At 39.4% G+C, this 14,811-nt stretch overlaps 2 protein-coding genes across 2 annotated transcripts in view; one reads left to right on the top strand and one right to left on the bottom strand.

The window, feature by feature from the left end:
* LOC133651412 (angiopoietin-related protein 2-like) overlaps nucleotides 1-14,811 on the bottom strand; it is a 56,557-nt gene that overhangs the window by 28,576 nt on the left and 13,170 nt on the right. The gene's annotated exons all lie outside the window — the stretch shown is intronic.
* Nucleotides 3,688-14,409, top strand: LOC133651411 (suppressor of SWI4 1 homolog). The gene is made up of 12 exons (XM_062049356.1): nucleotides 3,688-3,954; nucleotides 4,114-4,284; nucleotides 9,165-9,266; nucleotides 9,397-9,447; nucleotides 9,629-9,799; nucleotides 9,988-10,064; nucleotides 12,634-12,741; nucleotides 12,814-12,937; nucleotides 13,006-13,084; nucleotides 13,261-13,390; nucleotides 13,470-13,633; nucleotides 13,713-14,409. The coding sequence occupies exons 1-12, from the start codon at nucleotides 3,940-3,942 to the stop codon at nucleotides 14,324-14,326; spliced, it is 1,806 nt and encodes a 601-aa protein (XP_061905340.1). The 5' UTR covers nucleotides 3,688-3,939; the 3' UTR covers nucleotides 14,327-14,409.

Below are 14,811 nucleotides of genomic sequence, written 5' to 3'. Positions count from 1 at the left end.
ATTAGCTATATTAGCCTACTATCAAAATGACTTTAAAAGTCTTATATAAGTGTTATAATGAAGGCAACACATGATGTAAGTGTCTATATTAGCTATATTAGCCTACTATCAAAATGGCTTTAAAAGTCTTATATAAGTGTTATAATGAAGACAACACATGATATAAGTGTCTATATTAGCCTACTATCAGAATGACTATGTGTCGCAGGCAAATCTTTGTTGACAGAAATGTTGAAATGTAATATTTATTGTACACATTTTTATAACATTAGAAAACATTAGTAAATCAGAGGCTACTCAGAAGGTGAGATAACTCCTGGAAATGACTGGCGTTTAATGGCCAAAGGTATTGATAAAGGAAGTTAAAGTTAAAGGAAACGGCAGGCTGTCTTCTTCTAATGGATTTATTACAATCTTTGGCAAGCTAGGTAACGTTTGCTGTGGTCTGGAACAACATGGCACACAAACAACTATCAGGAATGCAGCCAATATTACATACAGATAATGTGTCATGAGACATGCACAACTAAATTATATACAAAGAGGATAAAAGCAAAGGATATTAAATGAGCTCAAATATAGCTACAAACGAGGCATAATGATGCAATATGTACATACAGCTAGCCTCAATAGCATGTTAGCGTTGATTAGCTTGCAGTCATGCACTGACCTAAATATGCCTGATTAGCACCCCAACAAGTCAATAACATCAACGAAGCGCACCTGTGTGCATTCACGCACAGTATAAAAAGTTTGGTGGACAAAATGAGACAAAGAAGGAGTGGAAATATTTTTACATGTAAACAAACTGTTGCAGTCACAGTCCACAATATGGTGAGTTCAAGGACCGCCGAAATTAGTAGGACAAAATGATGTTCACCAAACAGTGGGCTTTCTAACAATTGGGAAGTTTTGTGTCCTCAAACAAAAAACATGCTAAAACAAAAAAAATTTTTCCTCCCCCCGCCATCTTTTCCCATTATCAATCCTTTTTTAAAAATGCTCCAGGGAGCCACTAGGGCGGCACTAAAGAGCCGCATGCGGTTGCTGACCCCCGACCTATAACCTGACCTGACGCACTATTCAACGCACGGTATGACTTAAATAAGCTCTGCTTCTTCCTACTCCTTTTCAGACCTGTTAAATGATGCAATTTTCAACATGTGCATCTGTTATGCATGTTTGAAATAAACTCAACCAGCACCATATGGCCGGGATTAATCAGTGCCACCACACCGGCCCCCCCGAGTTCAGTTCAAAACTTAAGAGAAACATTTTTGCAGCAAATTCCCCAAAACACGATTGTTTAGGGCAGGGGTGTACAAACTTTTTCCACTGAGGGCCACACACTGAAAAATCAGAGCAAGCGGGGGGAATTTTGATATTTTTTATTTTAAAAACCAATACAATAAATGTATTAAAAAATATACATTTAGGCCTCCACTCAGGCTTGATCCCCAAAGGGTTTTGGTCAAAAAAATATTAAAAATGTGTCATTATTTAGTATTAATATTGTTATTATTCAAGGTTTAAATCTCTAGATCAGGGGTCACCAACGCGGTGCCCGCGGGCACCAGGTAGCCCGTAAGGACCAGATGAGTAGCCCGCTGGCCTGTTCTAAAAATAGCTCAAATAGCAGCACTTACCAGTGAGCTGCCTCTATTTTTTAAATTGTATTTATTTACTAGCAAGCTGGTCTCGCTGTGCCCGACATTTTTAATTCTAAGAGAGACAAAACTCAAATAGAATTTGAAAATCCAAGAAAATATTTTAAAGACTTGGTCTTCACTTGTTTAAATAAATTCATAAATTTTTTTACTTTGCTTCTTATAACTTTCAGAAAGACAATTTTACAGAAAAAATACAACCTTAAAAATGATTTTAGGATTTTTAAACACATATACCTTTTTACCTTTTAAATTCCTTCCTCTTCTTTCCTGACAATTTAAATCAATGTTCAAGTAAATTTATTTTTTTTATTGTAAAGAATAATAAATACATTTTAATTTAATTCTTCATTTTAGCTTCTGTTTTTTCGACGAAGAATATTTGTGAAATATTTCTTCAAACTTATTACGATTAAAATTCAAAAAAATTATTCTAGCAAATCTAGAAAATCTGTAGAATCTAATTTAAATCTTATTTCAAAGTCTTTTGAATTTCTTTTAAAATTTTTGTTCTGGAAAATCTAGAAGAAATAATGATTTGTCTTTGTTAGAAATATAGCTTGGTCCAATTTGTTATATATTCTAACAAAGTGTAGATTGGATTTTAACCTATTTAAAATATGTCATATAAATTCTAAAATTAATCTTAATCAGGAAAAATTACTAATTATGTTCCATAAATTATTTTTTTAATTTTTTCAAAAAGATTGAAATTAGCTAGTTTTTCTCTTCTTTTTTTCGGTTGAATTTTGAATTTTAAAGAGTCGAAATTGAAGATAAACTATGTTTCAAAATTTAATTGTCATTTTTTTTCGTGTTTTCTCCTCTTTTAAACCGTTCAATTAAGTGCAAATATCATTAATTATTAATAATAACATAGAGTTAAAGGTAAATTGAGCAAATTGGCTATTTCTGGCAATTTATTTAAGTGTGTATGAAACTGGTAGCCCTTCGCATTAATCACTACCCAAGAAGTAGCTCTTGCTTTCAAAAAGGTTGGTGACCCCTGCTCTAGATCAACATTAGGTCTATCCGTCAATATAAAGTTTTTAAAGATTTAAGTTGTATGTACTTTTTGTCAAAGTACATTTTTGTTTTTTTTATGGAAAAAAGACAAAATTTGCAATAGTTCCCCCCAATAAAATTTTAAAGTGGAATATTTGAGATTTTATAACAATTGGAGCCTTAAAAATGTCAATAACTCATAATAACATTGATTTTTATTTCATTATTATTTTTTTGAGCAATGACACTTAAAAAAATAAATAAAAAGTCCCACTAAAATTATTGGGGATCCTAAAGGGTCCTGCTCAGTAAAGCTTAAAAAAAATAAATCCTACATTTTTTTTAAATTTTTAACACAATAGTCGAGATCAACTTCAGATCTATCCGTCAATTATAAGTTTTAGTGTTGTTTATGTTCTTTGTTTGTTCGTTTTAGGCCCTTCTTTAAAAAATAAAAATAAAAAATTACTTTTTTTTTTTTTTTAAATGGCAAACACAAAATATGCAACATTTTCCCCAAAAAATATCTCAAAGTGGAATATTTAATGTGACGTAATTGGAGCCTTGAACAGGTCAATAATTCATAATGACATTGATTTTGATTCATTATTATGTTTTAAAGAAACAAACAGCCTGCATGGCAGCTTTGTGCTATTAGAGTCGACCTTGCAACATTTTCTTGTTACATTTCACCTGTTTGCTCTTTTATACCACTTTTTATGTTTTTTTTAATCGTATTTTTAGAATGTGCCGTGGGGCCGTTAAAAAAATTACCTGCAAGCCCGCAAATCTGCTTAGGCTGCTGCCCCCGCGACCTTACCTCGGATAAGCGGAAGAAGATAAATGGATGGAGCTAGCGCCTACTTGCTTTTGGGTTTTTTACCTAAAAGCCAGATTACAAATACATGTTAAAGTTTCTTAAGTGTTCTAGAAGAATATCAATGACCCAATAATCACATTATTTATAAATTGTTTCACACAATTAGCCAATTTCCTTTGTCTTAGCCGAGAACGACGACGCCGACGTTCCTCCAGTCCAGTTGGTGGCGCTAACAAGACTTCTCGGGAAGCGCGCATGCGCAGTGTACACGGACGTATTAGAGGCGCAGCAGAGGAGCCATGCGGGCGGAGAGGAGCTGGTCGCCGCTGTTAGATCGGAGGAATTCATCGTAAAAAAACAACAACAAAATCCCACATTGTTGCTGTTCAAGTCTAGGATTATTTAAATTGACGTATTGAATTAAATAAGAGCGTTTCGCGAGGAAACATGGGCCGGTCAAAGGTAAGTAGCGACCACGCCACGTGCTAGTAAAGTTAGCCACGTAAAGTTAATTATATTGTTGTTTATCTAGTCCCTATTTATTTTCTGCTTCATGGTTGTTTTTAAATGCTGTTTTTATTGATGCTAAATAAAAGGACTTGTGATCCGTTTTGATTTTAGTCAAGGAACCAGAAAAAGTCCCGGTCGGAGGCCACCCATTTGGCCGAGGAGACGTACCGAAGTGTCCCCCATTCCTTCGTCTTCCACCGGGGCCAGGTTGGGAAGAACATCAGTCAGCTCATATTGGACATCAGGAGAGTCATGAAACCCTACACTGCTGAGCAATTAAAGGTGGGTTTACTCATATAAGTACACGCAGCATTGGCTGCTGTGACGCGAGAAATCCGGCCGCCATCTTGAAGTGGTGATGAGGAGCCGGCGAGCAGCCTAAAATAGTTGACATGTAGAAAACAAAGATGTGTTCAGTGTTTTCCTGCTCAAATGAGCGGACTGTTGAAAATAGGAATCGGGGGATTACTTTTCACAAGTAAGATTTACCATTAACGTACTGTTGGTTGTATTTTTGTATTTTGTATATTACGACAGAGTTTTGATTGATTGATTGAGACTTTTATTAGTAGGTTGCACAGTGAAGTACATATTCCGTACAATTGACCACTAAATGGTAACACCCGAATAAGTTTTTCAACTTGTTTAAGTCGGGGTCCACTTAAATTGATTCATGATACAGATATATACTATCATATATACTATCATCATCATAATACAGTCATCACACAAGATAATCACATTGAATTATTTACATTATTTACAATCAGGGGTGTGGAGGGGGGGTAGGATATGGACAGCAAGTAGTGGACATAGAGAGAGAGATCAGAAGGCATAAGAAAAAGTATCTGCATTTGATTATTTGCAATCCGGGGAGGGTGTTAGTTTAGGGTTGTAGCTGCCTGGAGGTGAACTTTTATTGCGGTTTTGAAGGAGGATAGAGATGCCCTTTCTTTTATACCTGTTGGGAGCGCATTCCACATTGATGTGGCATAGAAAGAGAATGAGTTAAGACCTTTGTTAGTTCGGAATCTGGGTTTAACGTGGTTAGTGGAGCTCCCTTAACGTGGTTAGTGGAGCTCCCGGGTTGAGAGTTGAGAAGGAACAAGGATCTTCAATAGTACTGAAATCGTAGCTGCTAGCAAACAAGAGTATGACCATAATAGAATTGCTTGTCAATGAAATTACCATATTTTTCGGACTATAAATCACAGTTTTTTTATCATTTTATTTATCATTTATTATTTTTTCATAGTTTGGCCGGGGGTGCGACTTATACTCAGGAGCGACTTATGTGTGAAATTATTAACACATTACCGTAAAATATCAAATAGTATTATCTATCTCAATCACGTAAGAGACTAGGCTTATAAGATTTCATGGGATTTAGTGATTAGGAGTGACAGATTGTTTGGTAAACATATAGCATGTTCTATATGTTATAGTTATTTGAATGACTCTTACCATAACATGTTACGTTAACATACCAGGCACGTTCTCGGTTGGTTATTTACGCCTCATATAACGTACACTTATTCAGCCTGTTGTTCACTATTGTTTATTTATTTTAAATTGCCTTGCAAATGTCTATTCTCGGTGTTGGGTTTTATCAAATACATTTCCCCAAAAAGTGCGACTTGTATGTTTTTTTCCTTCTTTATTATGCATTTTCGGCCGGTGCGACTTATACTCCGAAAAATACGGTAATTACATTTAAAAATGAAGAACAACAACAAAGTTGAAATAAATGATGAAGATAAAGATTGTAAAAGCCAACAGGGGTAAAAGTTAGGACCACAGTCCAGATTGTGTAGGAGGGGTAACATATGTTAGCTATCTAGACAATCAGACAGTGGCTATACAGTATTATACGAGTCTAAATTTAGTCATACACATAAAACAATCACTGTAAACATGATCATTTAAGGGAAGAATGTAATACAAAATATCAATACAAAGTGTCAAGACAGAATAAACTCTCTGCTGCTGCAGCAACAGAGATACAGACCATAGGTCCCTATGATATATAGATATCTAATGTATTGTTTATGTAGGATATACACATGTATATATAACCTAATCATATTGTTTCTTCAACTTAAAAATAGCTGACCGTTTTTCTCCCCCCTTCTCTGGGATTATATTCCTAGTTTTGATCTCGGACGTCTGGTCACTTATAGCATATAAGAATATTCTATTACTGTTAAGCAAACTATGAATAATAAAACATGTGTCCTTTATCATAGCAACACGTATGACAAAAAAAGCGCGTGAAAATCCGTGGTATTCAGTGAGGTAAGATGAATTAAATGCGCTGACAGTTCATTGCTCCTGCCAAATTAATTGCACTGAGTGGAGCGGATCACCACTCCAAGATGGCGGCCCCGCGTCTCGTCAGCGGCAGTAGCGCTCCATGCTGCGTGTCTACTTATAAGATGTCTATGGATTTACTTGCTTTATTATGAAGCTGGCCTGTGGCGCTTTCTTTCTGGCGTCACTTCCTGTGTGGGGGCGCGGTCTTTCTGGCGTCACTTCCTCTCCGCACCCGGTTTGTAAACGATCGATGAGTCAATACAAAGCTAAGAGCCGGAGATTCAAGAACTACACGGCGCATTTAGCCGTGTAAAAATTTGTCCGAGGAAGGGGGGCCTTAAACGCTGGTTTAGTGCGGCTGAAACGGGGTTTAGGTTAAATAATTATTCGTTTAAGGCAGGCCTGGGCAATTATTTTGCTTCAGGGGGCCAAATTTAGAGAAAAAAATGTGTCTGGGGGGCCGGTTTATCTATTTTTAGGAATACTAATACAAAACCTCACAATAATGTCTGAATCAGGCATGTGATTTTCCGTCCAAAGTCGGAATTCCGTCTTTTTTTAATCTCGGGGGGGGAAAAAATGTCCCGTTTTTCCGTTTTTTTTCCGACCCTAAATCAAGATTCGAGACGTAGTTTATATTACGCCGTAGTTGATTGGTCGATATGTTCCTTGTGACCAATCAGGACATCTGTTATGAATGATGACGTTAATAACGTCATCATTCATAATGGTTATTAGCGCCATTTTCCATATGTAAACGATGTCTGTTCTTGAGAGAAAGGACGCTTTACGAGTAAAAGAAATTGATAAACATGTCAAAAATAAGTTTCGATGGGACTGGATGGAAAGGGAAATCACTGATACTGTTGGGAAGAAGGAAGTTACGACTTTGTTGGGTGATTGTATTCGGAAAATCGATCGTCCCGGAAAGGTTTTGTGCACGCGGTGTCATGATAATATTGACTATGGATCACGAGGTCTCAAGGCTTTGGAAGTACATGCGAAACGCCAAAAACATATGAAACAACTTGAAGCAAGAAAAACAAACTTTTCACTAGCTGGAACTTTTGGATGTCAACCGAAAGTGAGCAAACCTTACGGACTTCATCTTGTTTACATCGACAACTGCCGTAGACATCGAGAGGAAAGATCCACCCACTTCAGTTGCAGACAGGGTTGTTAATAATGAGGTAAGCTAAAAAATATTTGCTTGCGAAATACGCATGTTTGTTTTAAATATTAACCAATTATTGCTTTGCGAAATATAAATGGGTCTTTCTAAAAATAAAAAGCCACGTGAAAATATATTATGAAATAACAGAAATTCAAAGAGTCGCATTATTGATTGTAGTTAACAATTTATTTGAAATAAATTTGCATATAATTGTATTTTGTAATACTAAGTTCTTATGTAGTCTGTTGAAACTATTGTCAGTGATGTAACAATCTTGAAGGTAAATATTTTCACACTTGTTTCATGCAATATGTCAGTGTCCTCACATTATTATTATTTCCTATTTTCAAATATGAGTAAACAATACTAAACATGTTTAATTATTTTCATAAATGTATATCCTATTTTGGCGAAAAGAATTAAATGATTACATTACATTACATGAACTGAAGTAATGTGGTAATACTGTAAATAAACTGTAGATAATATCACTGATCAATGTGACACCTGTGGATGTGAAATGAACACAAGATGTAAATATTAGTGACTAAATACTGTTGGGACTGAACCATATACAGTGATTCATTAGGATAATTGGGTTATGTATGTTCTATTAATGATGTTTTCATGTCTTTAAACACTAAAATATTTTCTTCAAATGGTGCTGTCTTTATTAATTTTAGCATGTTAAATTGGTGAAAAACCAGGAGCTTCGGGGGGCGTTGCCCCCCTTGTCCCCCCACCAGGCCTTCGTCCCCCAGACCCCCGGAAATTTTTTCAGTCTTTTTCATTGTGGTCAAATCACATGCCTGCTGAATGCTAAAATCGTTATGACAGACCGCCTTGAAAAACGGAATGGAATTTTAAATTTGTTCACAATATTGTGATTTACAATATTAACTATGAAGGATAAAACACTAATTTTTGACAACATATGAACGTCACACCCCCTCTCCATCCACATATTTTACAATCAAGCGAAACGCAACAAAAATGCAACAAACACAGCAAAATTTGAACGCGAAGGGTAAAAAAACCCACCTACAATCTGATATATCACTAAGCTTTAGAACTTTGTTGTAAAAATCTCCTTCCGCGTCTGTCCCTGACGCCCGCATTTCAGGCTGACACTCTGTGGAAACGCTCCCCACCCACACTGCTTGGTGCCTCGTATGAGCTGCTGTGACTTAGATTACCGTAGTAACTAATTAGATTACCATAGTAACTAATTAGATTACCATAGTAATTAGTATATCATGCAAAAGCACAGATTCCAACCATTGAAATACTTTGTATAGTTCAAGGATTACGGTCATTAGAAAACATCACTGCACATCATAATGGCGGCTACACTTTCCGTCTTAAAGATCTAAAAAAAATATTTGGGAATGTCTGGCGGGCCAGATTGAAAAGCTTACCGGGCCTTCATTTGCCCAGGTCTGGTTTAAGGGGTTAAACAACTTAGTGTAGACATGGCCTATGTCTCCCGGCTGGCCTGGGAACGCTTCGGGATCCCCCGGGGAGGAGCTGGATGAAGTGGCTGGGGAGGGGGAAGTCTAGGCTTCCCTGCTTAGGCTGCTGCCCCCGCGACCCGACCTCGGATAATCGGAAGAAGATGAATGGATGGAAGTTTAAGTTTACTTGGATTGAAATGAGTAACTTTGTGTTTAAACAGGTCAGGAAAAAGAATGTGCTGAAAGACTTTGTAGCTGTAGCAGGACCACTGGGAGTGACACACTTCATCATCTTCAGCAAGTCGGAGAACAATCTCACTATGGTGAGATCACACAAAGAAACCCAACTAATAGTTTATGCGACTATTAATGTGTGGATGAAGTCAAAGATCAATGTAGGCAAAATTGACTGTCCTTGTCCAACCATTCAGATTGTTTTTGTAATTTTTCCAGAGGATGGCTCGACTCCCCAAAGGACCCATGCTTTATTTTAAAGTGCTGAAGGTAAACATGATGTAAACACAAACAGTATATAGAAAATGTGCAAGTGATGATTTTTTTTCCCTACGTGACTGCTAAGTGATGTTTTTCAAAGTAAACGCACTGATGCACTGGACCAACTATCAGTTCACTCTTGTTTTTACACCGACGTGTATAAAGTGTTATTTTGTTGTGGTGATTCCAGTACACGCTCGTCAAAGACGTGGTCTCATCTCTGAAGAGGCACCGGATGCACGAGGAGCAGTTCAAGCACCACCCGCTGCTCATTCTCAACAACTTTGGCTCTCACGGGATGCACGTCAAACTCATGGCCACCATGTTCCAGAACATGTTTCCCTCCATCAACGTGCACACGGTATTTTGGATTGTCTCGTCCTCGCTGTTGTAGCCGGCTAAAATGATGAGAGCATAGTCTTCTGAGTCCCGCTTTGAAGATTCATCACAAGTAAACGCTTTCTGATTGCCGAGTCTGAGAATCCATAAAATTGCCAGTTTGAAGCTATTTTATGATAAGTAAGTATCCTTTTGTCCCCCATATGCCAGGTGGGCCTCAACACCATCAAGAGGGCCGTGCTGCTGAATTACAACAAAGAGTCGCAGGAAATTGAATTCCGCCACTAGTAAGTGTAGTACGTCTCTCTGACAAACCTAATTGCCGTGCTTCCTCAAATAGTGTCCCCCAATTTAATAATAATATATTTTATTTGTAAAAAACACTTTACATTGAGTGAGCAACCTCAAAGTGCTACAGTGTATTGAAAAAAATAAAAACCAGAATAGCTGGTATGCATACATCTAAAAAAGGCTTTTTTTTTAAAAGAAGGGTTTTTAAGCCTTTTTTAAAAGCATCCACAGTCTGTGGTACACTCAGGTGGTCAGGGAGAGCGTTCCACAGACTGGGAGCGGCGGAGCAGAAAGCCTGGTCTCCCATTGTTCGTAGCTTTGTCCTCGGAGGTTGGAGGAGGTTAGCCTGTCCGGAACGGAGGTGTCGTGTGGAGGATTTGGGGGTGGGCAGTTCTTTGAGGTAGAGGGGGGCATTTCCATGGAGGCACTGGTGGGTTAGTAGGGAGACTTTGTATTCAATCCTGAGTGGAACAGGAAGCCAGTGAAGGGATTTGAGAATTGGTGTGATATGGTCATATTTCCACACTCATCAGGATCCTAGCAGCACTATTTTTTTATGTATTGCAGCTTCTGGATTAATTTATTGGTGGATGCGTCTTCCACTTGAATAAGCAAACTTGTTTCCCCAAATAATTGCAAGGTGTGTCATCCACCTGAGTAGTAGTGTCCATTTCTAGAAACAATCACCCTTTCATAGTTATTAGCTGGGTGTGTCGTCCACTTGAGTAGTAGTGTCCATTTCGAGAAAGAATCACCCTGTCATAGTTATTAGCTGGGTGAGTCATCCACTTGAGTAGTAGTGTCCATTTCTAGAAACAATCACCCTGTCATAGTTATTAGCTGGGTGAGTCATCCACTTGAGTAGTAGTGTCCATTTCTAGAAAAAAATCACCCTGTCATAGTTATTAGCTGGGTGAGTCGTCCACTTGAGTAGTAGTGTCCATTTCTAGAAAAAATCACCCTGTCATAGTTATTAGCTGGGTGAGTCATCCACTTGAGTAGTAGTGTCCATTTCTAGAGACAATCACCCTGTCATAGTTATTAGCTGGGTGTGTCATCCACTTGAGCGGACACCATGAATTGTCCACTTGACTGAGTGCTGTGTCCGCTTCTAATCGCCGATACAAAAGTCAAATGTCTTACCCCAATGAATTGCCTTGTGCTTAACCTAATTGAATGAAAGTCCAGGTAAGTATAGGGTGTGTGGTCCACTTGAGTATGAAAACATTGCACCTTCAATACACACAGAGGATTCAATGGGGTGCTACCACTCGGGGTCGCCACTGACCTTTACAATGACTGATGTAGGGATGGGCGATACGGTTTAAAATCCTTTTTTTGAGATACATATTGCAGCCTCTTGCAATATATTCTTTAGTATATACAGTACAGGCCAAAAGTTAGGACACACTTTCTCATTCAATGCATTTTCCTTATTTTCATGACTATTTACATTGTAGATTGTCACATCAAAACTATGAATGAGCACATGTGGAGTTATGGACTTAACAAAAAAAGGTGAAATAACTGAAAACATGTTTCATATTCTATTTTCTTCAAAATAGCCACCCTCTGCTGATGATTACTGCTTTGCACACTCTTGGCATTCTCTCCATGAGCTTCAATAGGCAGTCACCTGAAATGGTTTGTCATAGTTTTGATGCCTTCAGTGACAATCTACAATGTAAATAGTCTTGAAAATAAAGAAAACGCATTGAAATGAGAAGGCGTGTCCAAACTTTTGGCCCGTACTCTATATTAACACCTGCCCCCTCTTAAATGGGATGAGACTCACTGACTTTGGCTCATTTTCTGTGAAGAACATATCAGAATACATATTTAATGACCACACACCATACACCCCCTTACATATAAGATGTCCGGGTCCACTGGACCCGGGGCTAATAGAAATGTGGAAATTGATGTTCTGTGTACCACACGCACCCACACACAGCAGGCCTACACAGGAGGAGGACAGAGTGTAGGTACACAGAACATCAGAGGGTCAAATGCGCGAGAAAATGAGAGCAGACAGTGTTGACAAACAATGTTGCAACCTTGTGTGGGAACCGCAGGTGCAGAAACACAAAAGAAGAATCCCTGTGGGATGCAGAAACTGGCAGAGAAATGTTCCGTGCGACGTTCATATTGTTGTTACTCAGCCAGCGTTTGTGGGTCTGATGGACCCGTTGCATTGCGTGGCTTTTAATGCCTCACAATCAAATAATGAACAGATGTTTATTGGGATAAGGTAATTGGGATCAGACCCGCAAACGCTGGCTGAGTAACAACAATATGAACATTACAGAAGGGTTAAAAAAAGGCACTGTTTGAGGAAATACGGTAAAATGCCTAAATGTTCTATGTGAAGATGTTGTGTACAAATTAAAGTGCTGATGGAAATGAATGAAGTCAGGGAGTGTGGCTCAGATGATGACAGACTCGGACTTGACTGCTCAGTGATGCATGTTCAAAGTAAACGCACTGATGGGCCTCACCAAGACACACAAACACCTCTCGTCTTTTGTCAAAATGACGCTGACTCGGGTTTCTTTCTCTTTGCAGCAGCCTGAAGGTGGTCCCGGTGGGTATGAGCCGTGGCGTGAAGAAGCTGATGCAGGAGAAGTTCCCCAACATGAGCAAGTTTGAGGACATCAGCGAGCTGATGCTGAAGTAAGCTTCTAGTAGGATGAGAAGACTCCTGTCCAATCGGTCATGTATCTAATCCAATTCATTCCCTCTTAGAGGAGCGAACCTGTCGGAAAGTGAAGCCGAACAAGACGGCGACCATAACATCACCGAGCTGCCGCAGGTCTACTCCGGCCGAGGCAACATGGCCTCCCAGCAGAGCGCCATCCGTCTGACGGAGGTATGTCCGTATTTTGCCGCCTTATCTAACCGAGAAGAGCTGATAATTCAACGGTCGTGTGCGCGCAGATCGGTCCTCGCATGACGCTTCAGCTGATCAAGATCCAAGAAGGCATGGTGGAAGGGAACATCCTCTATCACGCCAATAGTAAGTGTCCACCATCTTTGTCTGGCAGCTTGATTGGCGTCCGTGTGCAGAGGATGACAATTCTTTCATATGAAATCTGTGATTTACCAAAGTAAACGCTTGCTGATGCACTAGATAATCAACGCGGATGTGGTTCCGCTCGAGCGTATTTGCATTTAACAAACGCTCCTCTGCAGTCTCCAAGACGGAGGAGGAAATCCAGGAGATCCTGCAAAGAAAGGAGTCCCGGATGAAGGAGAAAGAACAGCGCAAGAAGATGCAGGAGCAGAACATCGATCGCAAGAAAGCCCAGAAGGACGAGCACAAGTGAGTTTTGTCCCAAAAAAATTGGTTTTGAGTAACACATCAGCAGAGTGGAGTTTTAGAAGATCTTACCTCCACACAGGAAGAAGAGCCTGGCAGGCATCAAGAGGAAATGCGCAGACAATCCGGAGGAGGAGGACAGTGAAGTGGAGGATCCGGGCGCCCAGGACGATCGACCGGCTCCCGTGGAATCGGATGATGAGGCGGAGTACTACAGGCAGGCTGTAGGGGCGGAGCCAGATGAAGGTCAATACATTTAAGGCTTTATTAAGGCGTCATATGGCCGATTTGGTAAACTGACCACTCCATTTTTTTTCTTGTGCAGATATGTTCCCAGCAGCAAAGAGGAGAATCAAAGATGGATCTCACGGACCTGCCAGAAAGATGAGGAAGCTCTCTGCTGGTGACAAAGGAAAAGGCGGTATGCCTCCAAGGAAAACTGGCAAAGGAGATTGGCATAAAGACAAAAACGACGACCGAGCTAAAAAACCTTTCGGAAAGAAAGGTGGCGATCGAGAGAAAAAGCCTTTTGGACAGAAAGGTGGCGACCGAGAGAAAAAACCTTTTGGACAGAAAGGTGGTGACCGAGGGAAAAAACCTTTTGGACAGAAAGGTGGTGACCGAGGGAAAAAACCTTTTGGACAGAAAGGTGGTGACCGAGAGAAAAAACCTTTTGGACAGAAAGGTGGTGACCGAGAGAAAAAACCTTTTGGACAGAAAGGGTCACCTGGAGGAAAGCCATTCAGAAAACCAAGCGACAGAGATAACCGATTTGGCGGTAAGAAGAAATTTGAAGGAAAGAGAACTTTTGGTGGGAAAGTAAATAAAGACAAAGCGTTCCAATCTTCCAAGAGCCATAAAAACAGCGTGGCCTTCAGGAAGAAGAAAAGTGGTGGAGAAGCAAAGCAAGGATTCAAACACAAGAAGGGAAAAGGCTGAGCTGAACTTGCTGTAAAGTTCTTTTTTCCGACTGTGTAATTGTGAATATTGTTTAATAAATGAAATGTATTTCATCCTTTCAACACTGACTGAATGTGGTTCATTCATTTTAGTGAATATAGTCCAGTGTTGCAAGATAGTTTTTTGTTCCAATCATAAACACTTAACAGTTCCAAATAAATGTGATGTGATTACTTGATTGTGATTACTGCAATGCACTTCTTGTCAGGGTCCCCAAAAAGAGCATCAAGAAGCTCCAGTACATTCAAAACAGCGCAGCGAGGATCCTGACGAGAGTGCGCAAACGTGATCACGTCACACCTATTCTCAAATCACTCCACTGGCTCCCTATTGCATCCCGGACCCAATTTAAGATGAACCTGCTCACTCACCAATGCATCTACGGCAACGCCCCCTCCTACCTCAAGGACTAGTTTCCCCGCAACCTCCGCTCCTCAAACACTAACCTCAAACCCATCAGGACA

This window comes from Entelurus aequoreus, linkage group LG06 (assembly GCF_033978785.1).
Source record: "Entelurus aequoreus isolate RoL-2023_Sb linkage group LG06, RoL_Eaeq_v1.1, whole genome shotgun sequence".
Classification (NCBI taxonomy): domain Eukaryota; kingdom Metazoa; phylum Chordata; class Actinopteri; order Syngnathiformes; family Syngnathidae; genus Entelurus; species Entelurus aequoreus.
The sequence above is the reverse complement of the archived record's forward strand: the minus strand, read 5'-3'. Positions and strand labels throughout refer to the sequence as shown.